At 39.3% G+C, this 26,521-nt stretch overlaps 1 protein-coding gene across 4 annotated transcripts; it reads right to left on the bottom strand.

Moving 5' to 3' along the window:
- On the bottom strand, positions 1 to 23,389 carry LOC148018923 (cell division cycle 20.2, cofactor of APC complex-like). Of its 4 annotated transcripts, XM_087701223.1 has the most exons (10): positions 23,090 to 23,389; positions 22,391 to 22,489; positions 21,845 to 22,042; positions 21,364 to 21,739; positions 20,790 to 21,265; positions 20,491 to 20,648; positions 6,642 to 6,715; positions 1,469 to 1,543; positions 317 to 436; positions 1 to 221 (listed from the first exon to the last, which is right to left on the bottom strand). In XM_087701223.1, the coding sequence occupies exons 1-9, from the start codon at positions 23,189 to 23,191 to the stop codon at positions 339 to 341; spliced, it is 1,656 nt and encodes a 551-aa protein (XP_087557349.1). In that variant the 5' UTR covers positions 23,192 to 23,389; the 3' UTR covers positions 1 to 221; positions 317 to 338. The 4 variants fall into 4 exon arrangements, 1 of the variants encoding a protein (XP_087557349.1); XR_015695038.1 differs by lacking the exons at positions 1 to 221; positions 1,469 to 1,543 and having other exon boundaries at positions 375 to 436; positions 6,642 to 6,893; XR_015695037.1 differs by lacking the exons at positions 1 to 221; positions 317 to 436 and having other exon boundaries at positions 1,471 to 1,543; positions 6,642 to 6,893.
- Positions 23,390 to 26,521: the final 3,132 nt, after the last annotated feature.

Below are 26,521 nucleotides of genomic sequence, written 5' to 3' on the forward strand. Positions count from 1 at the left end.
TTAAATTCAGAAGACTTATACATAAAATAAATACAAGATCGCTTAATGAAAACGCTCATGGAATCATGGTAAGATACAAAGGATGATAACATAGTGCATAGAAAATGCCTACATAAATCCCACGACCAAAAAAAAAAAGTGTGCTCCACGAATCCAAGCATGAGCTAAAGATCCTCGCCATCCGATAACTTGTCCCGACGCAAAGGAGCATTGAACAGACTCTGTCAAAAATGGAATAATTACACATCAGTCAACCATACAATAATATATTTTAATGAAAAATAGTAACTACGAATAAGAAAGATGAGTGCCTTACTGGACCGCCACATATATACAATCTATTGATCAATGTAGTGAGACCGTCTCTCTGCATATCGAGTCTCTAGGCCAATGGGATCGCGGTTTGTAATGGTGTCGCAAAGAAAATTAGATACAACTGTTAGAAAAAATATTGTCAGTACAAGTAATATTGAAAAAAATAAGCGAAAATAACAAAAGAAAAACTTACAAAGTTCTCTAGATAAATCCTATGGTCCGCCACTCCCAAGATGATGGACTACTCCTACCTCCAGTCATGTTCTCGCTACCTCACGATGTTGTCTGCAACGTCCTAGAGAATTTGTAGCCTCCTCCCCGAGTCAGCACCAGTCATCTACGTCTAGCCACTTGACCTTTGATACTCCACTCTTAAGTACCTTGCATGCATTCGATCGTTTGTATGACATGTGTGTACGTATGCACTCCATCATCCAACCTGTGAAAAACTTTTCTGCAATGAGTACCGAAAAATCCTCATGCAAGGATATTACTATGCATTCCTTACTCCCCTCCGATATGTTCTTCCAATGATCGAAGACGTGCCGAAAAACTTATTAGTACAACTTTCCTACGAGCCATCATCCTCCTCTCCCCATCATTCATTATGACAGCTCATATCCTATCATCTATAAGGTATCCATACCCCTTTGGAGTATATCTAAGATTTGTCCTCTTCCACTTGCAACCGCGCTCTTGGGCATATCCAAGAGACCCCTGTACATCTGGTGTACCCACAAGGATGATATCTCTTGGAGTAGCACCCATAAAGGTGTCACTTGTGGATGACTAAGCAAAAGCTAGAGTAACTGGAGTAGACATCTCCACAAGTGTAACAAATCCCATAGGTGACGCAACTCCAATAGAACGATGAGACGGAGACATTGTGTGGGTACCTCCACAACAACCACTTGAGCCACTCTCTCTCCAACCTACATGAGAGTGAAGAGTAGCACATATATCTCGAGCCAATCGTGGGCTTACCAGATCCACGTCTCCATAGCATCTTCCAAAACCACTCCCTCCATCCATCTAAAGTATCAGCCTCATCTACTGGAAACCAAAGCATCAGTGTGCCAAAGTACATATAACAAAACGACTTGATATTGTCAGAGACAACTCTTAGATCGAGCCATCTGATCTGGAGACGTACGTATAAAGATCTCATGTAGCTCTTCGTCGATCATTTCTTGATTCATCGTGCTGTCTAAATATCCATAAAGATCACCTGCACAGATAAAAATGGATGTTAGCATAATCAATATAAATATTCAAGCAAAGCACTATAATATAACTTTGAAAAAAGTGATTACTTAAAGTGCATGTTCTAGAGTATCCTTATAAGTGATTCATCAACGAATTGAGTAAGTGGATACGACAAGTATGACATAGCCTATGGTCTCATGTCAATCTTCTAACACAACTTCTCATACACTGGAAGGTCGATAAAAAGGTCACCACAAAAGGATGAGTCCACCTCGTTCTCAAAGAACTCTTAGCCTCTTGTCTTTCCATCATCGTTACTCGATATTTTGCCTCCTCTACATGCTCCAAGCTTTGGACGACCTCCACCCTTGCAATATCGACCCCTCTATTTACATATTGTTCTCGTCCACATTGGAAACATTGCTTTCATCATATACTCTCGCACTTCGAGGAGCTAAAGATACAACATACCACCATCAAGGTTGTCGGGGGTTTGGATAGAAAATTACATATTTAAAATCACATAAAAGATAGATTTAATATTTGTGACATATACCATATAATAAATTTTTAAAAAAACATGAGTTCATGCACCTGTTCACAATGGACTGACAAGACAAACATGTCACGTAAATCCATCCATCCTTTTTCGGTATTTCGAGAAATCAAAATGGACATCGTCGAACAGTTGTCCCGGCTCCTTTCAATACCACTTTGAATCACTATACAACAAATAGGATCATGGAGAAGCTACGGTAATCTACCATGATAATACTTTGCAAGTTCCCAAAATACTCCATCTCATCTATAACTGTGTTTGATAGATCCATGGCTCGCCGTTCGACTCTTTTGCTCGAACTTTACCATGACACCACAATCTGTTGTGGAGCATATTTTGTTGATACGCTCCATATGAAAATGTTATCCACGCAACCATGCCGCATTGTATATTTTGTACTGTATATTGAAATGGTTAATTAGTTGTCACATATAAAATCTAGATACGATAGCTTATAAAACATGTGGTTACATTTGGACTACATCCCCTCCAGAATTCCCACTTCTCAGTAGAGATCACCCCTTCGTGAGAGACTGCAATTAAAGCTTCATGTAACCATCACATAGATATAAACCACGACATCTCCTCCATGCCCCCTTGGGATATCCAATCGGTCGATGGTGCATACTACATTGAAATCCGAATCACGCTTCTTCCTAATCTTTCTTGGCTTGCTTCTATCTAGCAAACCATGTCTCCATGGATGCATGGTGCAACATACAAAAACGATTTACTTTCTCCTCTATTGCATCATCCATATTTTTTTCTATCCCATTTTCAATCACATCTCTGGTCAATCTATCATCGTCATTCAACGACTATAGTATACTATTGTCTAAATCCATCGTTGGTAACCACTGTGAAATATGCACTAACGCCTCAAATACCAACCAACCTTCAATCATGCTACCTTCTAGCCGAGCTCATTGTCGTAGAAAGCATTTTAGGGTTTTCATGAAGTATTCCAAGAAGAATATCCATCATGTATGGACAGGTCACGCAATCTCCACTTCATCTACAAGATGCACCAAGAGGTGGATTTATATCGTGAGTATGCTGATAGGCAGGTACTTCTCAAAGAGACAAACCGTCTCCACTGCTCCCCACCTTATGGATTCAATAGAGGATATATTGATCTCTTGTGAGATCCATTACACTAAATTTGACATGTAAATCGCTCCGTGTATTTTTGAAGTGAGGCATCCTTCGATAGCAATCGGTAATATAAACTATCACAAATGAAAAAACATTACGAATACCGACTAGAATCCAAATAATAAAATATATAAATAACTTACAATCCATTTGTAGTACAAACCTAACATATCTTATGCCAATCATGGGATTTTAGCCCTAATAGTTGGCCATCTTTAGAAAAATCGGAACTAAAAGAACGCATTCAAAGTGTGAATAGACCTTATAATTTGCTTCACAATACGCTCTTCTTTAGTGGAAAAAACTAAAGGAGCACGAGATAGTTGCAAGCGACCATCAGTACTTGATTGTGGCCAAAGGGCCTCCATCTTGCCTACCTCCTTCAAATCCATTCATGCCCCTGCAATGTCTCTCTTTCCTGTAATGTGGTCCAAAAATATACATGGGATCCAACAAGTGGTTGATCTCTAAGTGGGTCTAATACGACAACTCGTAGAAAACTGAGAGTCATCGTATTCCATTTGGATGCGACTCCGTGTGAATCATTTTCAACTCGTACCAGCTTTGAGCATTCATTCGTGTTGGAGGTCATCCAAGAAAACCTTCCCTCAGTTCATGACCCTTCGACAAGAAAGCGGTGTGTCCTTGATATACCATCTTCTTCATGGTTCATGACCTTCGGGAGTCTAACTGTGGCCCACACAATGGACATGTATGATAACCTGAGATAACCAAACCTGTCGTTCCAAAACCTCTATCCTCTGAATACAACTTTGAATAAGCTATGATAGATATGACCAATGAGAATGGAAGCCCACTTACCTGAGCACTCTCCAAATCTCGAAAAGTCATGCATGGTCCACATGAGAATGGCTCGTATATTGGTCGTCGTATATTGATCGACCGTCCACCATCGAGCTTACGCATATCTACCACGACGACCCCGTTCTCCCACAAAATCTTAAGCTCGTCGACTAATGAATGAAGATAGACGTCCATATTCTTGACTTTGTAGTAGTCAAGAATGAGTAAGCTAAGATAAGAATCACAGGTATCATTTCTACGTAGAAGGCCATGATGGGATGTTGTAGCTAACAAGGACTATAGGCCACACATTGTAATAAGTCTAGCGAAGACCGAATGGATTCATGCCATCCATAGCAAGACCAAGCCAAAGATTCCTTGGCTCTCGTACAAAGCCTAAGGGATGGTTTACCCTTGCAAGTCCTATCGATACCTATGAGCATCACACTTTGGACATGTCTCCATAGTCTCGTACTCTCCTCAAAACAGCATGCAATCATTGACACATGCATGGATGCTACTATTGTCCATACCAAGCTTTCGTAAAACATGTCGCGTATCATCACGAGACTCAAGCATGGTATTTTCAAGTGATAATATATGATACTTTAATAACTTGAAAAGAAATCATAAAACACCTTGAAAAATCACAATTGTTTTTAATAATTGTACCGAAAAAAAATCAACGAAACGTGCATAGAAGGTACCTGAACTCGATCACATTCACATTGCTCCATCCATATTTTACTTACACACTTAGGAGTACAAGCAGCCTCTTTAAGCGAGATACTCGACACCTATCATATAATTGTATGGATATTTCCTCTCTAAGCGGATCACATGTCTCAACATTCATGGGCATCAATACATCAATCATTGCCTTTATCTCAGGCTCCAAGATTGTAAGAAAGTCTAAAAGACTGCATGTCTCCTCTGGTAGTATAGACTGGGTACTTCCTTCCAATTGGTGGATTGGCTCAAGCACTCCATCCATCGCACGCCCATGAACTTTTCTAACTAGCCACAATAGGTGCACTCCTCCTTGGAATGAGACGTTACCTCTATGTATAAATTTTACAGCCACATCCATTGTTTTTGTATATGATATTCAATTAGTTTGTGAATATAATGTATGATTGATACATACTTTTCTTACCATTTGCTCAAATTCGGAGATCGCTTTATCAATGATCTCCGATTGAAACTTGTCGAAGTGTTGTACGTGTTCTATAGATAAGTGACACTTTCGTCTAATTGCTAGCTTGCATTGAGAGCAAGGACACGGGACACACTGATTAAGATATGCCTCGCGATCTTGAATATCATGACATTTATCATTTTTTATTTTGTTTACATTACGATAAATAAATTTTATTTTTCTTTTTTAATTTGTTTGAGAATGAATTTCTTCTCTTGTAGCTCAACAAAATTAACGTTAACTAAAGTCTTGGTTTTCTCACATTTCTTTGCACCTTTCTTTGTGCTCTTCCTTTTATGTTCTCTCTCGTTTCTCTTTCCTTCTCTCTCTCTCTCTCTCTCTCTCTCTCTCTCTCTCTCTCTCTCTCTTTGTTGCCCCTCTCTTTCTTTCTCTCCATCCCCTTGTGTTTTTTCACTCATTCTCCTCTCTCCATCCCTCTCTTTTTCTCTCTTTTCCCATTTCTTTATTGTCTTTCATGTTTATTCTCTCTCTTGTTCTCTCTTCCTTTTCCTTTCTTTTGTTCCCTCTCTCAGTTCTTATCTTTCTTTCTCTCTCTCTCTTTCTTTGTTGCCCCTCTTTGTTTCTCTCCACCCCCTTATGTTTTCTCACTCATTTTTCTCTCTCTCCCTCTCTCTCTCGTTCTCTTTTCCTTTTCATTTCTTCTTCTCCCTCTCTCATTTTCTATCTTTCTTTCTCTCTCTTTCTTTGTTGCCCCTCTCTTTGTTTCTCTTCACCCCCTTATGTTTTCTCACTCATTCTCATGTCTCCTTCCCTTTCTCTCTCTTTTCCCATTTCTTTGTTATCTTTCGTATTTATTCTCTCTCTCTCTCGTTCTCTCTTCCTTTTCATTTATTCTTCTCTCTCTCTCATTTCCTATCTTTCTCTCTCAATGCACCTCATTCTCAGGAAAAATCCTCTTTGTTTCTCTTCACTCCCTCATGTTTCTCACTCACTCTTCTCTCTCCCTCCCTCTCTCTCTCTCTCTCTTTCTTTGTTATATTTCATGTTTATTCTCTCTCTCTCATTCTCTCTTCCTTTTTCTTTCTTCTTTACACTCTCTCATTTCCTATCTCATTTCCTCTCTTTCTCCCTTAATACACATCATTCTTTTTTTAAAAAAACAAACAAAAAAGAAATAACAAGGACAAACCCTCTCTTTGTTTCTCTCTATCCCCTCATGTTTTCTCATTCATTCTCCTCTCTCTCTCCCTCTCTCTCTTTCTCTCTTTCTTTATTATGTTTCATGTTTATTCCCTCTCTCTCTCGTTCTTTCTTCCTTTTCCTTGCTTCTTTTCCCTCTCTCATTTCCTCTCTTTTTTTCTCGATACACTTCATTCTTTTTTTAAAAAAAGAAAAGAAAAGAAAAAAGAAGAAGAACAAACCAAGAGGGAGCAATGTACTCACCGCAAAGGCCCGAGGATGGATTCTTCGTCTCCTCTTCGCAATGGTCTCTCTTTGCCCTTCGTACACTTCCTCCTCTTCTTCACAAATACCAACAGTGGCAATGGTTGTAGTAGCAGTGAAAAGCTCCTACTCTCTCTTTCTCTCCCTCTTCCTCACAAACGCACGATCTCTTTCGCTCTTCATGGCAAAATGTCGCGCTCGAATTTTGATCGCTTTTTTTTCTCTCTCGTTCTCTTTTCTGTCGCAATTCCCCTATATCCTTGTAGTGTTACCAAAAAATTCATCACACACATGTAGTTTAATTTAATTTAGTTTAGCATGTTTACTTTAATCTCTCAAAATTTTATAATTTCACACATTAACTTTTTCATTTTGAACTAAAAATATCAATAGTTTAACTCAAATTCTCTCCATATTCAAATTAAAGAAAACATACATTATAAAACTTCTAATGTGCTATTCAAATTTTTTAATAATCTAATAAAATATTTAATATTCACTCATTATTATTTCTATCCTTAATATTATTTGACAAAGGAAGTACCCTCTAATCAATTCCATTAACTATAAAATTTTACTAGCATGCTCTAACAAGAAAATAAACTTTAATCTATTTTTAATTTTTTGACAAATTCCTTCCTTTTCTCAACTTATTAATTATCATTTATTTCTATCCAAAAAAATAAAAATATTCATGATAATTACTCTCATATCGAAAAACTCAAAACCTCTTAATCATTGATCCTTTATAACAAATTTGTCTTATATACCAATTTCCATCATTAAATAACATCATTTTCTCCTAATATTCACTAATTAGGCATTAAAAACACTCAAAAACTACCATTTCAATACTTAAATTTTATGTATCTTCAAATTCAAAAATCCATATTGTTTAAAAGTTAATAGCCAAGTCTCACTTATCATTTTTCAACTTTCTCTTAATAGATCATAATTAATATCTCCTTAATTTTCTTAATTATTACTAATTATGACAAAAAATTTCTATTTTACCGACTAGAACACTTATATCTCTCAATAAGTTCTTTACCTAAAGGTGAGGTTTCTTTTTTAGGTACATTTCTTCATGTTTTAACTCTATTTTAGTTTAGTCTCCATAAACAATTTTCAATTTTCTTAATATCCACTAATTAGAGATTTAAAATACAATTTTTGGCCTATTTTTTACCATTTCTTTATCATTTTGATCCATATAACATAACAAATAAACTCCATTTTACTTATTTAAAACTCATAAATCAAAGGAACAATGCTTTTAATAATAATTTCATTCAAACTATCCATTTCACTTTATTTTTCATTAAAAATGAAAGTACCTGATTGATAGAAGAAGGAAAGATCATTGACCGTATTTGACAATACAAGTGCTTGCTCCTCCTCTTCCTTTAGACTTGACAATCTTGAAACTTCTTAATCTCCCTCATTCTTCACTAATATCTTCTAATCTACCCTTAAACTTTTTGTCTCTCTACATCACGGGGGATTTACTAGTAGTAATAAGGAGACGTCACCTACGTGCAAGAACTATATGAAAATACCTCTTATCTACCCCCTACAGAGCTGTTAGGATTGACAGCAAGTACCTTGTAGGGGCCCATCCAATGCCTCATTCTTTTAGCCCCTCGCCTCCACCTCTTGCCTCTATTTTGTTACCCTCATATTCAATCCAACCAACGTAGTGAGGTTGGTTCTAATCTATGGTGTTCTGTCATTTACTTAAAGAAAAAAAAAAGAGCAATCGGTTATGAGAGAAAAGGACTTCAGTCTCTATTGTGCCGACCTACTCATCGAGAAAAGGTGGAAATAACTCGAGAGTAAGAAAAATAATAATAAATAATAATAAATAAGAAAACCTCTTATGGGAGAAAATAAAAAAATTCCATGTCGTAACAAGCCTCGCTCCAAGAAAAGGTGACAAACACCCTTGGATGGAAAGCTAGCTGTGAAAAAGGTGGCAACACCCCGCAGTCCAGAACAGTTAACTCCTCAATGGAAATCCCCAAGATGTAGTTCTGAAGCTGCCTCCTTTGGTGATGCGATATGTTATGTGCTTCCATCAATGTCTCTAACCCCTATATCAAACAACTACTCTTATATGCCATTCAAGTTACTGATCTATTGGCTACCTCCTTGGATACCCCTCTTCATCAGCAAACACTATTTGTCGACAAGACACAACTGCTCTTTATTGACAACTCTTAAGTGATGTGAGCTTTCATCCTAACTGGATGAGAAAGCGAGTATTGCTGCCCTCTTGTATCTATCAAGAGAGCATGAGACAGAGGAGGGACTGAGGGTGACTGGTTTTCCCTTCAATCGATTCTGAGAGGTGAGGATTCGTTACGACACTAGTGCTGGATACGTTTATGATTCCCTATGCACACATAGGACGAACCTCTGATATCACCACCGAACATGTCACTCTCTTCTATGCACTGCACTACAAGGCTCCCTAGCCTACCTTCTTGCACCTATGCCAAATGGATTGGGACACACTGATGCACCATCAATTGTGCACGCTAGTATACTTCCTCTATACCATTCTCCTTATTGATTTCTCAATCGGGTGTGAGACATGGGTTCTTTTTCTTCCTCTCAGAGTGACATGAGCCTTGGGGCAAGAGACTAATCTATCATCCCAACATGAGTCATTGTTGAGCTAAGTGCTCTATTCTTTGACATCGACAACTTAATAGTTCTCCATCAATTATGCTACCTCCTTGTGTACTTCTGTATGGACCTTATTGATTTCTCAATCGGGTGTCAAACAAGGATTCTTTTTCTTCCTCTCACAGTGACATGAGTCATGGGGCAACAAACTAATCTATCATCCCAACATGAGTCATTGTTGAGCTAAGTACTCTATTCTTTGACATCGACAACTTAATGGTTCTCCATCAATGATGCTACCTCCTTGTGTACTTCTGTATGGTCCTTATTGATTTCTCAATCGGTTGTGAGACAAGGATTCTTTTTCTTCCTCTCAGAGTGACATGAGCCATGGGGCAAGAGACTAATCTATCATCCCAACATGAGTCATTGTTGAGCTAAGTGCTCTATTCTTTGACATCAATAAATTAATGGTTCTCCATCAATGATGCTACCTTCTTGTGTACTTTTGTATGGTCCTTATTGATTTCTCAATCGGGTGTGAGACATGGATTCTTTTTCTTCCTCTCTCAGAGTGACATGAGCCATAGGGCAAGAGACTGTGGCAAGATGTGGGACCATGCTAGATGCATACTATGGCAAGATGTGGTACCTCTCGCGAATGACTCCGACCTTCAACACGTCGACAATAGTCCACCTCGACCATGTGAACGGGCCAAGTGTTTCTAACTCTACCTCTAACATTTATATATATATGTCACGTCTTCAGTGTAGGGACGCAACGGTTCAGTTCATGGTCACATGTTAGGCCCTCCTAATTAGATAAACCGCTCCGTTAAGGTTTTAAGCGTGGAAACACATCCATACACATCTCATCTACATATGTTTATGAATACATTGCTATATAACTTTTAAACGGTATGATGTCTTCTCTATGCCCTCTTGGGGTCCCTTTCCCACCCAACCATACCAAAACTGAAATCTGACCCAACAGTCACATTCATCACTTCAAACTCGATAATTTTCCTTTGTATTATCCTATGTTCTAAGCAACGGTTCCTTGGGTATTAATTTCTGAAGAATATTCTACGAATTGGACGTATTTTCATACAAATGCGTCTTTCTCGCATCGAAACTTTAGTTTGATCTAATAGCCCTAATATATTTCGCTTCTCTGACATTTTTTCTTTTTACAACTCACCATTCCAATGCACAAATTGGCCATTATTTATTTTTGCGTGTTTACAGGTCTTTTCTTACGTGATTTTTGCTATTTTTTCATGTAAACACATTTTTTTCTCATCAAAATGTGTATTGCTTTGTTGCCTTGAGCCATGATTAACCTAGATATTTTTTCCCCCCTTTGTTTTATCCTCTTACTACCGAAACCAACTTCTAACCTAACCGCCATGTCCAACATCACTACCTTTACACTTTTCCTTTTTGTTGCCCTCTGTTTTTACCAATCGATCTTGAATTGTTTTATGTTTCACTTGTCATGTGCATTTTTATCATCTTTTCCATATAAACATATATTTTCATTCCCAATGTATTATTCCTATTGTCCATCATGTTCCCCCTATCGTCCTGCCCACTTTTTCTTTTTGCCACATGTCCATCCGACACCCAAATCTTTTTAAAATGATTTTTTCATGAATTTTTTGTTCCGTGGCCCTACGTGTCTATGCGGCCACTTGCTTTTTCACATCAAAATGTGTGTCATTGGGTATGACTCTCTTTCTATTCATTCATGGCATCATAATTTTTTTTATCCCACCCCGTAGTTGTGCACGGGGGGATTAAAAAAACTGGGAGTTTTATCTTTTTTCCTTTATTTTAACTTCTTTTTTTAACCATTCACCAAATATACAAACAAATTTTTTTTAAAAAGAACAACTCATGCTCTCTGTTAGTTCTTCCCTTCTTTTTTTTCTTATTTTCTCTCCTTGTCTCTCCTGCTCCCTCCATCTCCTCCACCTCCCCTCTCCCTTCTTTCTCCTCACCTCTCTTTCATATTCTTGCCCTCTCCCCTCCCATTACCCTCCCTCTCTCCCTCCTCTCTCCAACATTCCCCCACCAACTGTTTGGGATCTTCTTCTGTTACCTTCTCCGTCCCCTTACCTTTCTTCTACCGCTCCACCGCTTGGCCCCTCATCGCACTGCCCACTGGCAGTATCTACTAGCCCTACTCGACCGTCACCTCCTATGCACTCTCTCGCTACCATCTTACTCCGGTGTCGCTGAGCCCCTCCCTCTCCACCTTTCCTCTTCCTTCATCGTCTCCCTCCTCCTCTTCCCTCTCCCTCTCCTCCATCTTCACCCACCCTCCTCCTTCTTCCACCTTTCCCCCAAATCTCTTATTCCTTCATGTCCCTTCCCCACTCCCACCACCTCCCCACTCCCATATAAATTGCAAAATTGAATATGCACCAAGGTTCATTTAATGTACCATAAACACGTAATAGTTTTTTTTATGGATAAAATGAACCATGCTTTTATTTAAAGTTAATCTTTTAATATAAAAATTCACCCATTGCTAATAATTGGTAAAATTCACCTACCATTAAACCTAAATCCATCTTCATTGCACATCTATTATTTAATGAATAAATGATCGAGAGCATGTGCTATTTGTAATTCTTTTAAAATCCTGCCAAATATATTTATGGATGAATCCCTTTCCATGGATAGGTTTCAAAATCATCGGGCCTTTAAAAGAGAACATCTTCATTGATTATTTCTTAATGGATGTAATTGGTGATTGAGCTTCGATAGAATATCTTTTCATTCTCCCCTATTGGAGTGTCATTCAAATTTCTCAGTGTTATGTATTAGTGTGTGGGTGTGTTTGATTTGTGTCCATCTAGAGATATGGTTCAAGAAAGTTGAAAAGGTTTGAAGATATTGATTGATGGATTTTGCTAAAGTTTTGAGAATAAGCAAAGGAATGAAATAACCTCTTATATCATTTAATGTGTTTGATTATATTTTGTAAAGCTAAGAACTAGTGTATGCTTCAAGGCATTTTTATTTCTCTAATCTTTTTGATAGATCAAAGATATTTTGGAGATTGATGGCGTCGAGGTTGATTTGTAGATACTAATTACTTGTGAAGTTCACGAAAGAAGTGTTAAGCTAGTTTTTGGGCTTGATATTCTTTCTTATTTCAAAATCAAGAGGACGCTTTCTCATTAAATATGGGGATATGTTAAGGATTAAATTGACTTTTTTTTTGCTGATTTTTGTTGTTTTTATGGGATGATTGGTTGATTTTGAGAGTTTATTGATCAATTTTAGATGTGTTGGAAGTATTTTGAAGTGTGTTGGGATTGGTTGGGTAGATTTGAGAAATTCATGATGATTTTTTATTGATATGTGATGTTCTTATAGGTTTTGTAATGTGTCAGTTTGGTTCCGATAGGGTCTATTTTCATCTATTTTCTTTCTATTTGTGAGGTTGAGATTGTGAATGAGTGTTTTAAGGAATGATTGAGAGTGTGTTGAATGATTTTTTATGGTTTGAAATGATTTTGATTTGAGCTATAAGGTTTTTATGCCTTATGTAGACATTTTGTAGTGTTCTGTATAGCTTTTATATCTATTCTATAAGCATATGTTTACTTTTATAAGTATTCTAATGGATGTATGTTTAGCTTGGGAAATGTTTTGCAGTGTTGAAAGAGGAAGAATACAAGCTCGAAATAGCTTGAAGAAGTAGCTGAAGTAGCTGAAGACTTGAAGTGAAGACTAAAGTGACATTGACACTAATGAGCTTCCAAGGGACACTATAGTGACTCTAGTGACTCTTTATATCAAGCATACATCTTGGCAGGGTTATTCATTACCAAGAGAGGATTATTGAGAGTAATTCTTTATTATTCTAATGCACTATTGAGAGAGCCAATTTCCTATTAAAAACATTGTGTCTACATGAAAGAGAGACAATGAAGCCCAAGAGAGGATTATGTCATTTTGGTTCTTTGATGGTTTCTATGAAGAATATGAAGAATGTGTTAAAGATTTATTATGATAAATCCATGGGAGATTTACTATATGATGTTGCATGAAGATTTAAGAAGATTTGTGTTCTTTTTCTTCTTGTGGTTGATTAAAGTATGAAGAACATACTTGTTGGTGTGACAAGATAGATTTTATTGTAGTAGATTCCATGTTTTCTTAATGTTCCTCTTGGGGCTCTATTCTTCATAGCATGTACATATGAGAGCTTGAAGCATTCACCGTGGTAGACTCTCATAGCTACCCTTGTAAGTAAAAAGAAGCCAATACATGCACGTGAAACTCAATACAACCGTAATAACCTCTTTAAGAGTAACCAAAAAGTTAAGAGGGAAAAGCAATCTACAAAAATCAAGAATTTACACATTTGCTTGCTACATAGTTGAATGATGGTAACTTTGATTAACAAAAAACTTTCCCAAGGTTTTAGGTAAAGGCATGGTTTATCATGAATTTGAAAATATTCATATGCACATCATCCATAAGTAACCATGGTAGATCTTTAGAAGCTCATGTGCATAGGACTAGTATCCATTGAGAGACATTGAGCATGTAGGTCCTGATTTAGTGCCCTCACTGACACTTTGGACTACACATAGGGACCAATCAATCCATCCCCATTGTATAAGCATTTGTATTTAGTCAATGCAGTATTCTTCCTTCATCTTTTGCTTCCTCCCTTTCTCTCTCTCCCTACTTCTCTCTATCTTCATATTTTCCTTCCGTTGCAGACTCACATGGTATCACCGCCTAAGTGAGGGCATAATCTAGAAATTTCTTGTAGAAAAGCAAGTTTTCATCGCGTAGGAGTAGCCCAAATCTATTAAATGCAGATTGCATTCACAAGCTATACATGTGACCTTGAGAGCTAGGCGACTTCTCCAGGAGGCTAAGTGACAGCATCTAGCCATCAAGTGACCCCTATTTTCTGTGTTTTGCTAAAAACACAAATTTCATGCTATAGGTGACAACTTTTTGGCTCAAGTGACAGCTTTCTAGCGGCAAGCAATAGCTTTTCCCTAACACATGATACATTCATAGTTCATGTTCTAACTACCTTCTATCTCCTACTACACTGTCTCCATCAAAACATAGCTTTCTAGGTGTTTGCACGATCAAAGATATCTTACCAGTTTACGATCTTTGATGACTCAAGGGAGAAGCTTCTTTCCATACACTCTTTTGACTATAGACTTGATTATCAGGATTATAGTCGACACGAGGAGTCTGTTGTGGTCATATAAGGTAGATGTGGTAGATCCTTTTTAAGAGGCCATGGTATACATGTTCCCCTTCTATTCATCTATCATAGAAGGCTTTGTCCAAAGTAAAGATGACATCCTTGACACCCTTGGTGCAGGTACAGTCTTACCTTCATTACCCAAAGAAGACAAATTCGATGGTTTAAACTATTTGTTGTGGTCGTATAAGGTAGGGTGGGATTCTTTTCGTGAAACGAAAATTCTCTACATACTCCACACCTTTGATCTTTAGGCTCTTGTTTCCAATTCCATCCTCCATCCTAAGGAGAATCCAATAGGATGGGACTTCTATGGACCCAATAGCCTTGTGGGATTAGCTCAACTCTCAAGCCCACTCCTTTCTCTTTATGAGTTTTGCAAGATTCTATCCTTGTACATATTCACAAGTTGAAGACTGCAATGGAAGTGTGGGAGAAGCTTGCATCTTTGTGTTAGCACAAGACATTTTCCCACAAGATTTTCCTTGAGAAGAAGTTGCAAATGCTCAGTCTTGATGATTCCTCCTCTATGAACAAGTACATCACAAAGATGGAGGACATGAGAGGTGAGCCTACCTCTATTGGTCATATGATACCCTCTGAAGACATGGCTATGACTCTTTTTACTAAGCTGACATATCTTCGATTCAATGCCTTCTACACCATCCTTCTCACATCAAGGACCCGTGAGACCCTCTTGTGGGAGGGGCTTTAACCGCTTGTCTTGGAGCATGACAAATGACTCGGAGAGGTTTGCGACTAGTGGTTCTAGCTATGCCAAGGCATTTACTGCACGTACATGTGGAGGGAAGAAGAAGAAAGTTCATGTCAAGGACAAGAAGCAAGAGGATAAGAAGGATGAGAATAAGGAGAAGAGACCCAAGTGCACACACTATTTTCAGGCACTCATCTCGAGGAGAAGTGTTGGCAAAAGTACCCCCATTTGAAGCCAAAGGAGAAGGATTTGAAGGATACAAAGGCTATGTGCCCACACTATTTTCGGGCACTCACCTCGAGGAGAAGTGTTGGCAAAAGTACCCCCATTTGAAGCCAAAGGAGAAGGATACAAAGGCTATCCCTACGACGACAAATCTATTTTGTGCATGTATTTGCCAAGGTAAGAGGATATCGATAGCTCTTGCCCCTTCTGCTTAAGAGAAGCCTTTACTTGTTGATAGTGGGGCCTCTTCTCACATGACCTATAAACATGATTGGCTTCAAGACATGAGTGCTTTGGTATGCTCATTATGGCCATCTCAACTTTAATGCTATCCAACAAGCTTCTCAAAACAAGAAGGTATAAGGACTTCTCAATTTCCCTTCTATTCACACTTGTATCCTAGCTGTTTGAGGGGCAAGCAACATAGACAACCACATCCCCAAGTTGCCACTAGGAGGGCTTTTAGCCTGCTTGAGTTGGTTCACACCAATCTTTGTGGACATATGGGCACAGTCTCCCTTGGGAAGGCCAAGTATTTGATGTTGATTATAGACGACTTCAATCATTATGTGTAGCCTTATTTTCTAGAGTACAAGAGCAAGGCATACTCTTATTTCTATGAGTGGAAGATATTTGTGGAGATACAAACTACTTCCAAAGTTATTGGTGTATGAGCAGATCATATTGGAGAGTTTACTTTTAACCTCTTTTCTCAGTTTTGTAGGTGTGTTCGAGTGGAGTATACCCTACCCATCCGAACACACCTTCAAAGAATGGTGTGGTGAAATGTGCGAATCAACCATACTAGAGATGGCCCCATCAATGTTGAAGCATCGGTGTCTTCCTCATACCTTTTGGGGTGAGGCAATGGCTACTACAGTTCACATCTACAATGACTCTCTAACTTCTATGTTATACGACATGACTCCCTATGAGGCTTTCTTTCATTGAAAACCCTCCATGTCTCTCACTTCTGCATCTTTGAATGTGATGCATTTCTCCATGTGGACAAGAAGAAAAGGAAAATGAAGCTTGACTCAAAGTCTAGGAAGCTCATTTTCATGAGCTATAGCACTGCCACAAAGGACTATCAACTCTACAACCCGACGACATTAAAGCTTGAGGTGAGTAGGGATGTGATCTTCAATGAGGCTACAGTCTTCGAGGACCCTATTGATGGTTCTCTTATATGTGATTCTTCATCATCGACTGACCCTCCCCTACCCACCATTTCTCTACTCCATTCCAAGTTTGCCTCAAACAAGGACCCTGCCAAGAAGTTTTGACAAGGCCCCTATTGATGGTTCTCTTATATGTGATTCTTCATCATCGACTGACCCTCCCCTACCCACCATTTCCTCTACTCCATTCCAAGTTGCCTCAAACAAGGACCCTATTAATGATTCTCTTACAAGTGATTCTTCATCATTGACTGACCCTCCATTCCAAGTGCACTGCCTCTCCCTCCTGCACCCTCTATCCCAAGTTCGTTGCCTTCCCCTCCTTCTCCACCCTCTATCCCAGCTTTCCTACCAAAAACCACTGCACTTTTGCTCTAAGGGTGTTTGCCACCTCTTGATTCGAAGGTGGGTGCAAGAAGTTTTGACAAGGACCAATCTCCAAGAGTAAACCAAACGATTCAACAGCATAGAAGACTTCAAATGGAAAGATTATTGAGCATTTACCACATGCCACCATGGGGCAAAAATCATGGTATTCCCATGCTTAATACACTGACTTAGGAGAAAATTCTTTAGGAATAACCTCTCCCATGATGGTCTCTATCCCAGCTTTCCTACCAAAAACCACTGCACTTTTGCTCTAAGGGTGTTTGCCACCTCTTGATTCGAAGGTGGGTGCCAAGAAGTTTTGACAAGGACCAATAACGATTCAACAGCATAGAAGACTTCAAATGGAAAGATTATTGAGCATTTACCACATGCCACCATGGGGCAAAAATCATGGTATTCCCATGCTTAATACACTGACTTAGGAGAAAATTCTTTAGGAATAACCTCTCCCATGATGGTCTCTAGTCCATGCTTCAAATTTTCTAAACAAATTGGATGCTAAAGGCCCTCTATGGCTTGAAGCAAGCTTGTGAAGCTGACTTAGGAGAAAATTCTATAGGAATAACCTCTCCCATGATGGTCTCTAGTCCATGCTTCAAATTTTCTAAACAAATTGGATGCTCAAGGCCCTCTATGGCTTGAAGCAAGCTTGTGAAGCTTGGTACCATAAGTTTGATCGATTCTTTCTACAAAGTAGTTTCCATCGATCAACTCATGGCCCCAACCTTTACAAAGTGGCTTCCATTAACCGACTCGCGACCCCAACCTTTACTTCAAGGTTGAGGGTGACATGACGGTCTTGCTCATCTTGTATATGGATGATCTTATCATTATAGCAAGCTATACATAGAAGGTCAATCATACTTGGGAGACTTTCAGACAAGAGTTTGACTTAGGTTGGAGATTTATTAGTTGGCACATGATATTTTTATTTCACAACACAAATACATTTTCGAGCTTCTCTCGGACGGCGCAAATGTCTACTATTCGAGCTATCTTAGCTCTTGCAATCCACCACTGTTGGCATGTTTACCATATCGATGTAAAGTTGTCTACGTGAATGGTGTCCTTAAGGAGGAGATTTATGCTTCATAGACTCCAGGTTTTCTTATGCAAGGAAAGAAAGACCATGTCTACAAATTGTGGAAGGTCCTCTATGGCCTGAAGTAAGCTCCTTGAGCTTGGTACCAAAGGATTGATCAATTATTTCTACAGAGTGGCTTTCATCGATCGACTCATGACCCTAACCTATACTTCAAGGTTGAGGATGACGTGTATTTTGCTCATTTTGAATGTGAATGATCTTATCATTACAAGGTTGATCGTACTTGAGAAACTTTGAGATAGCTTGAGCTTGGTACCAAAAGGATGATCGTACTTGAGAAACTTTGAGATAGCTTGAGCTTGGTACCAAAGGATTGACCAATTATTTCTACAGAGTGGCCTTCATCAATCGACTCATGACCCTAACCTATACTTCAAGGTTGAGGATGACATGTGTCTTTTGCTCATTTTGAATGTGAATGATCTTATCATTACAAGAAGTTATACTCAAAAGGTTGATCGTACTTGAGAAACTTTGAGATAGGAGTTTGACATGACAGATCTAGGGATCCTTCACTTCTTTCTTAGAATGGCGATTATCAATTGAGCATAGGGCATTTTTATTTCACTGCACAAGTTCATTTCAAAGCTTCTCTCAGAATTTAGTATAGTCAATCATCAACCTAAAGTACAAGCTTTTGGCAATCGCAATTCCACTTATAAATGTCACTTGCTGCGCATGTCTTTGTAGCTCTCTCATCTGGCTTATTCACACTCGACCGGATATTTATTTTGTTATGCCTCCGTTGTTTTCTTTTATGAAGACTCCCACTCAAGAACATTAGAGAGTAGACTTGCACATTCTTTGTTATTTACAGGAAACGCAATCCTACAAGATCATTCATAAAGAGGAGCTTACTCTCTCTGGTTAAAGTGATTCTTATTGGGCACATTCTTTGTTATATACAAGAAACGCAATCCTACAAGATCATTCATAAAGAGGAGGTTACTCTCTCTGGTTGAAGTGATTCTAATTGAGAATGTAATGTGGATTCAAGATGATCCACTACAAGTTATACCTTCTCCCTTGGATAAAAAGTTATCTTGTGGAGCAACAAGAAGTAGCCTATTGTGGCCCTTTCTTCTACAAAGATAAAGTATTGTGCATTATGTTCTACATCTATGGAGGCAATTTCGCTTCACTGCATGTTAGCAAAGATTGGTTTTTCCCAACCTAGACAACTAGAGTGCTCTGACTCTGGCAAAGAACCCTGTGTTTCATGCGAGCATGAAGCGCGTTGAGGTTCAATATCACTATGTTCGTGAGCGTATTGTCGATTTCCAGTTAGGGGTGGCCTAGTATCCCACAGCAAACAATGCAACAATCCTCTTCATGAAGCCTTTGCCCAAGGCTTCTATGTTTTATCACATGAGGTTATTGGGTCTTCTGATAACCCCAAGATCTAAGAGTGAGGGTGTTAGCCTGTCATCTCTTGGTTGTGGGCTCCTATTAGAGTCTGATAGAGACGTTGGAGCCCTGACAATTTAGGTGCATTTTCTTCAGTCATCAACTTCTTATGAACAAAATATATCCACGTGAAAGGGGAAATTATGTTTCCAAGTGGAAAAGGTAGAGAAACAACCTTTTTCTGTGACTATGATGCTAGGGTGGCCTATATCATAAATATGTGGAACCTATACATGCATACCCTGTAATGCTTGCATGGATAATCTAAACACTACTTTTGTAACACCATGCAAGCATTTCATGCAATACTCAACTCTTGTAACGCCATACATACCAAGACTACTTGTCTACAATGTAATAATAGTAAGCATGGGTCAAAAACCATATACCTCACTTTATGTTTGACTTCCATCGTCAATCGCTTGTGAACCTGATAGATTATTAGGTCGTTATATTGTATGGGCATGCTGGGGGATGAAGGATAACTGAAATCTAAGTGAAATGGCATGCAAATTAAGCATAGCATAAGCACTTCATGAGATACTCTACTTGTCTTCGGTGTAATAGTAAGGGTGCTAGGAGTTGAAGGATAACTGAAGGCAATGCTAGGATGTCAGATAGTCAGTTACAGGCTATTAGGATGTTTCCATAGGCCTTGTGAGACATCTAAGGATTGTGACACAAATTCTAGATCTTTGTTAGATGTATAGGTATGACAGGTTCAGTAGTATAATCAGAGAATATTCAGTAAGATGCTCCCCAATGCACTGGATAATCAAAGATTATGCATTGGTACATTCATCATAGAAGCAGTGATCATTTTACCTCAGCTACACTTGTTGGCGTTCATAAACGCCGTCATGAATCTCTGTGGGGAAAAATCACATGACGGTAATGATATATAAAGACACACAATATGAACTTACCTAGTTACTTACCTGATCATGGCACAGCTGCCGCTGTTCAGAATGCCCTTGGATTCTGCACTCTTGGTCCTGAGCAGCTGCTGTTTTCTGATGTCTGGAGTCCCAAAGACTTGCCAAAATCTTAAGGTCTCATCTCCTGCAGCTGAAGCAACTGTGTAACCATCCGGACTCTGCAAGACATGTCAGCTTTCTCTAAATTCAGATGTTCAGACATCACCAAAACATAGCCTCTTGAAATCCCAATCCTGATTTACACACAGAATGGTTATTTTTCCAAGTGCTCACAAGTTGATCAGAAATATTTGCACTACCTGAGCCAAATGCAGAACCCTTGCAGTATGACCCCGTAGCTCAGCCATTTTAACCATTGACGGATATTTCCAGAGGCACAATTGATTCTGGCTGAAACCATGAGAGCTCAGAAGCTCTCGCTCATGCCTGCTCCATTGCAATGCGCAAACCTGGGAGTTCGTATCAAGACTATTCAGGCATGCTCCAGTCTGAGTATTCCAAAATTTGATACACCGATCTGCTGTACCACCACCACTTGCTAGTAGGTTGCTCTGGAATGGACACCATGCCAGAGCTTTCACTGCAGCCTGATGCTCATCAAGCCGATGAATGTAGGAGCTTGGAGAACCAGTTGACATCATTGATGCATCCCAGATATGAAGCAAATTGTCATTGCCACCACTGGCAAGTTGTTGGCCAGATAAAGACCATTTCAAGCCACAAACTTCTTGTTCATGAGCACTCATCACTGTAGTAATATGGTCTCTGATCCTCACTGCAAAACAACACATGGAGGCAGACTATAGAGAGACTGCATACATTGCTGCCACACTCAGATAAAGCAGAACAGGCAGACATTGAGACAACTCATACCATCATGATTGAATATGGAGTTGTCCCTGCTGCCAGAACTAAGGATAGGTCCTCCATTCCAGGCAAGGCTTCCGACCCTTGCAGAGTGACCTTTCATTGTTCTAACTTTCGAAAGAGATGTTGAGTCCCACAGCTGGATTTCTGCATTATCCAAGCCCACTGCAATGTGCTTCCCATCAGGTCCCCAACTTACACTTGTCACAGGGCCCTCTTCATCTGCAACTTGCATGAGCTGCTCAATAGAGCCACTGGTAGCATTCCACAGGTAAACTGTGCTTCCCAATGCAATTGCCACAATATCGTTGTTGCTCCAGTCCAGCAAATTAAGGTAATAATCGTCCAACAACTCTGGGGCATCCAGTGTTCGATCAGCCGACTGCAACAAATAAATAATTCAAGTTAAGTCGGGCCTACAGCATGTATATTGTGGCAGGTCTGGTGATTATCATTGAAACAAGTAGATTGCATGCCATCAGTATACCTGAGGGATATGGCGAAACATTTTGCTCCGCTTTGCTGCTGCAGCCTGGACATTCGCAGAATAGAGCAGCCGTGTGCTCCTCTCGAATCCCTCTGGGGGAGGTGGAGGCTTGCTCTTGAAAGACAGAATTCTGGAATTCTTCTCTGCAATGTTGCTGTCTTTAAGAAGGTTCCCAGCCAGTTGCCTTTTATACTCTTCCTGCAGGTCACCACAAAGGTCTATCTAAGCTCATAAAGCAGTCCTAGCTAGACAGGACTGAAGGTTCTACTACAAATCATTTCTTGAATGACAGAAGAGCTGTTCAAATATAATAAATTTTTGAAATCTCCCATATGAAAGATCCATAAAACATTATCAATGGCCAAAAGCTCCTACACCAGAGATCCATCAGAAAATAACTATCAGTTTTGAGAGTTAGCCCTTTCCTTTTCACACTCTGTCTATTATCTCATGGGTGTGTGGGTGTGTGTGTGTGTGTGGGGGGGGTGTGTGTGTGTGTGCACGTGTGCTTGCATGCATGCCATGCACCCTCTCTTTAAACCATACCTTTGAGGGAGACAGAGGATCCTCAGCATTTTCCTTTGCAAGCATCAAATTGGCTACCTCGAAATTGATAGACGAGCGCGGGGGAATGAAGCGACAGCCCTATATATGAAAGGTACCCAAACTGAGTTATTACAAGAAGTTTTACACAAATTCCCACTGTAATTCCCACATTATAAACGTCAACAACATCATGAGCTTCTGTGAAGAAGGGGCCACCGCCTGCACCCAACTGCACCTAGCCAGGTGTGCAGTACCTCATGCTGTTGGACACTACAGCCAGGGCTGGCAGTCCCCCTGCCCCCAACCGCACCTAGCTAGGTATGCAGTGCTTCTCGAGCATTAGGTCATGATGTTGAACACTACACCTGGGGCTAGCACCCCCTGCACTCAATCACACCTATCTAAGTATGCGATGCCTCCCAAGCAGTGGCTCATGAAGTTACTCCCAGGGCTGGCAGCCCTTTGCCCCCAGTGGCACCTAGGTAGGTAGGCACCCCTCATGAAGTTACTCCCAGGGCTGGCAGCCCTTTGCCCCCAGTGGCACCTAGCTAGGTAGGCAGCACCTCATGAGCAGAAGCTCATTATGTTGAACATCACAGGGAAAAAAAAAGGTTCAAACAGCCTTACATGAAGCAGGTCAGTGCAAATGACAAGAGTTCATGACAGATTTTTTTCTTCACAAGATAGATTTCTTGTTACCGGGTGCAGTGGCTTTGGAGATGTGCAGTCCGAAAGAGGATGCCTTCTTCGCAGTCTTTCTGTAACGCACGGGCTTGGGCGAGGAGACAATGTCGTCGGCATTACTGCAAATCACCAAAAACAGAAAACAGACACACAAGACACAAAAAAGAAAAGGACACAACGAGAGACAAGAGATCCTTTGTGGAGCTTCTTCTTCTCTCTTTCTATTAGCAACAAAAAACACCCAAAAAGAGACACAAATCAGCAGTTTGCACCGATTGATTTGATAAGCTCCTTTGTAGAAAGATAATCAGATACACAGACACAGAGAGAGAGAGAGAGAGAGAGAGAGAGAGAGAGAGAGAACGCGTGAGATAGCACTATGTATGATTATCATCACTTAACATTTAAATGTGATATGTTAACGGTCACTAGCTATGTAGGCCCTAGGGTAAAACATATTTGGGTAAGAACAACTTATCATGAGAGGAAGGTTTGTCATGCATTGAGGAAAAAATCTCGAAATTCAAATGACGAAAAAATTTCATATCCAAATTTCACGTGCCAAACTTCCTGGAGATTATACCTATTAGCTGGGGAAGAATTTTTCCATTCCAAAGGGCTAAAACTCTGGCCCTCTCAATCCATCTTCGATTAGATGAAAATTACTTTGAATATTTACAAGTTAAACCTCTTAAAGATGGTGGTGGTGGTGGTGGTGGTGGTGGTGGTGGTAGTAGTAGCACTAGTTGTTGTTGTTGTTGTTGTTGTTGGAGGGAGAAAGAGAGAGGAGACCAGTAGCCCTGAATGGAAAATAAGATCCTACAGGAGAGAGGAGACCAGTACCCCTAAATGGAAAATAAGATCCTAACTATGCCATGTGGCACCTCCCCTCTTGCACACAAAGGGTGCCTTCCTCCAAGTTTGCTACTTGGAGGGATCTAAGCTAACATTGAGAGCATCCATGGGAGCAAAGCATATAAATGTTGATCACAAGGGTGGATATATATTTAATGATCCATGTAAAATGAAAGTAACATCACTAGAGGACCTGCAAGTTTACGAGGAGAAAGAACATGCAAAGTTTTTCTAATGCATTATTATCTCTATAAGAATAGAATATTGATCAATCTTTTTAACTGTCCTTAGAGGCACCTTATATAACGTTGTGAGTGATATGTATTCTTGTGTAGAAAGAAAAGTTTCTCTAATGCATTATCTCTATTAAGAATAGAATATTTATCGATCTTTTTAATGATCCTTAGAGGCACCTTGTATAACGATGTGAGTGATATGTATTCTTTTGCAGAAAGTTATTCATGATGGTCTTTGAAACATGCAAAGTTGTCAGGTGGAAAGAACGATGTCTCAAGGCTCATAAGGCTCCTAGGGTAATTTCAATTTGCCATCTAAAGAAAAAGATAATCTAGATTTGCTCTACTAGGATATACTTTTTTTTTGGGCAAAAGTCCCTTTTGTGGAGGGCTTTGACAAACAATTCAAACACAACTATTCGACAAAAGCTTCACTCTACCAATAACATTGATAACAAAGGCAAGCCTCATGCATCAAGTAATGCCTATACATTTAATTGTCCAATTTGTGTAGCTATATTCCTTAAGTCCTCATGATATCTTCTCTACTATGTTATATCTTGAATTTGGATATTGTGGTGCCAAGAAAATAAGATAGAGGAGTAGAAGGAGAAGAAGAGGAAGGAGAAGAGCTTCTCTTTAATTGGTCTCTCTCTCTCTCTCTCTCTCTCTCTCTCTCTCTCTCTCTCTCTCTCTCTCTCTCTCTCTCTCTCTCTCTCTCTCTCTCTCTCTCTCTCTCTCTCTCTCTCTCTCTCTCTCTCTCTCTCTCTCTCTCTCTCTCTCTCTCTCTCTCTCTCTCTCTCTCTCTCTCTCTCTCTCAAGCAATGGTACACAAGAAATTTAGACAAAAACATACAAGAGTGGAAGCTCCAAGGTTTGCATACATAATTGTGAGCTCTCTATTCAATTTTACAAATTACATACATCAAGTTTAGGCATAGGATTCCCCTCTTAAGTTGGACTTTCTACCCCTTTTCCACTAGGCTTGCAATTGGTCCTTTTTCCTTTTGCATGCATTTAGCTTTTGTGGACATGATTTTAGGTAAAAATGAATAGAGATTATCTACAACCTTCTTAGAATTTATAGCTCTTCTAAATGTAAGTCTGGGAATATTTACAATTTGCAAGAGAGAGAGAGAGAGAGAGAGAGAGAGAGAGAGAGAGCAGTTCTCACTGAATGGTTATAAAAATATAATGGTCTCTTACTTGTAAATAATAGATGGGATGATATTACAAATGAGAGGTGTTGCTATGCATATCACATTCCATTTGAGTTGGAGAATTCACGCTTGAAATCACTTCTTCTGTCACAACCTTTGTCAAAATAACTAGTTTATTGTCACAATGCAAGGGTCTCACATCCAAACTTATAGTGTATGTATCCAAGCTATCCACATTAGCTAGACTTGCTCTCTCAATAACCTCTTTTTTAAACTTGAATCCTCCTTGCTCAAGCTCCTCTATTTCCTATGTTGTCAAAATTGTACCCTTATAACTTGCCACTCTTGCGGAGACTTCCTAGGATACTCTTCAAAATATTAAATGGAGTCCATGTGTGATCCACACTATTCCCACAAAACCATACCATTTGCCTCCTAGAACCATGCGCATTGACTTTCCTCTAGAAGCTTTGAGCTGAGAAGCTAATCAAGCCAACTTTGGCCCTTTGATCAATCAACTTATTACACTTCTTTCCTTTGTCCTCAAGGTACCCTTGACATCTCACCTTACCACTAGCATTGGTTTGGTGAATTGCTCACATTGTTTTATGAACATCTTCCTCAATGATGGGTGAGAGCATTTCCTTTTGAATGCTTATTTTGCACATTCGCATTGGTTGAGTCACATTTTTAAACTTTGGTCGATGGGAGTCATTTTCTCCTATTGCACAATGCATATTTGCTTTGGATTTTCTACATGCAATTCTTACATCCCCATCACATAAAAACCTCCTCTTTGATACTTGCATCTCTTCCACAACATCATTAAGTAAGATTAATGATGGTTGCTAGAGTAGGAGGGTTGCCAATCGATGGTTTGCTTTTTTCAAGGATCTTAATCACATGCCTACTTTTGATATATTCACACTTCAAGAAGGCTAAAAATCTTGCACTTTGAAGCAAGGCCATTGTCAAATTAGATGTACATGCATTATATAGACTAATATATTTCACACCATTGTGGGACAGCAACCGATTTCCATGGACATACTCTAAAAGATTTGTAGGCGATAAAGTTGTTTATCAACACCAATAAATGCCTACAACAACAAAGAGAATGGTTTAAAATATATAAATACCAAGAGTGCAACTATTCAAGCTTGTATGACATTTTATGTTACATCAATAATATATTC

This window comes from Lygodium microphyllum, chromosome 20, assembly GCF_053477565.2.
Source record: "Lygodium microphyllum isolate KBCC chromosome 20, Lygodium_microphyllum_v1.1.10, whole genome shotgun sequence".
NCBI classification, from domain to species: domain Eukaryota; kingdom Viridiplantae; phylum Streptophyta; class Polypodiopsida; order Schizaeales; family Lygodiaceae; genus Lygodium; species Lygodium microphyllum.

Excerpts from the sequence above, each read along its gene's own strand:
- LOC148018923 (XM_087701223.1), bottom strand. The coding sequence starts at position 23,191 with ATGCCGACGACATTGTCTCCTCGCCCAAGCCCGTGCGTTACAGAAAGA. Across the intron at positions 21,740-21,844 it reads TGTTTCGCCATATCCCTCAG|TCGGCTGATCGAACACTGGA; the intron begins GTATACTGATGG and ends TATTTGTTGCAG. Across the intron at positions 21,266-21,363 it reads CTCCATATTCAATCATGATG|TGAGGATCAGAGACCATATT; the intron begins GTATGAGTTGTC and ends GTTGTTTTGCAG.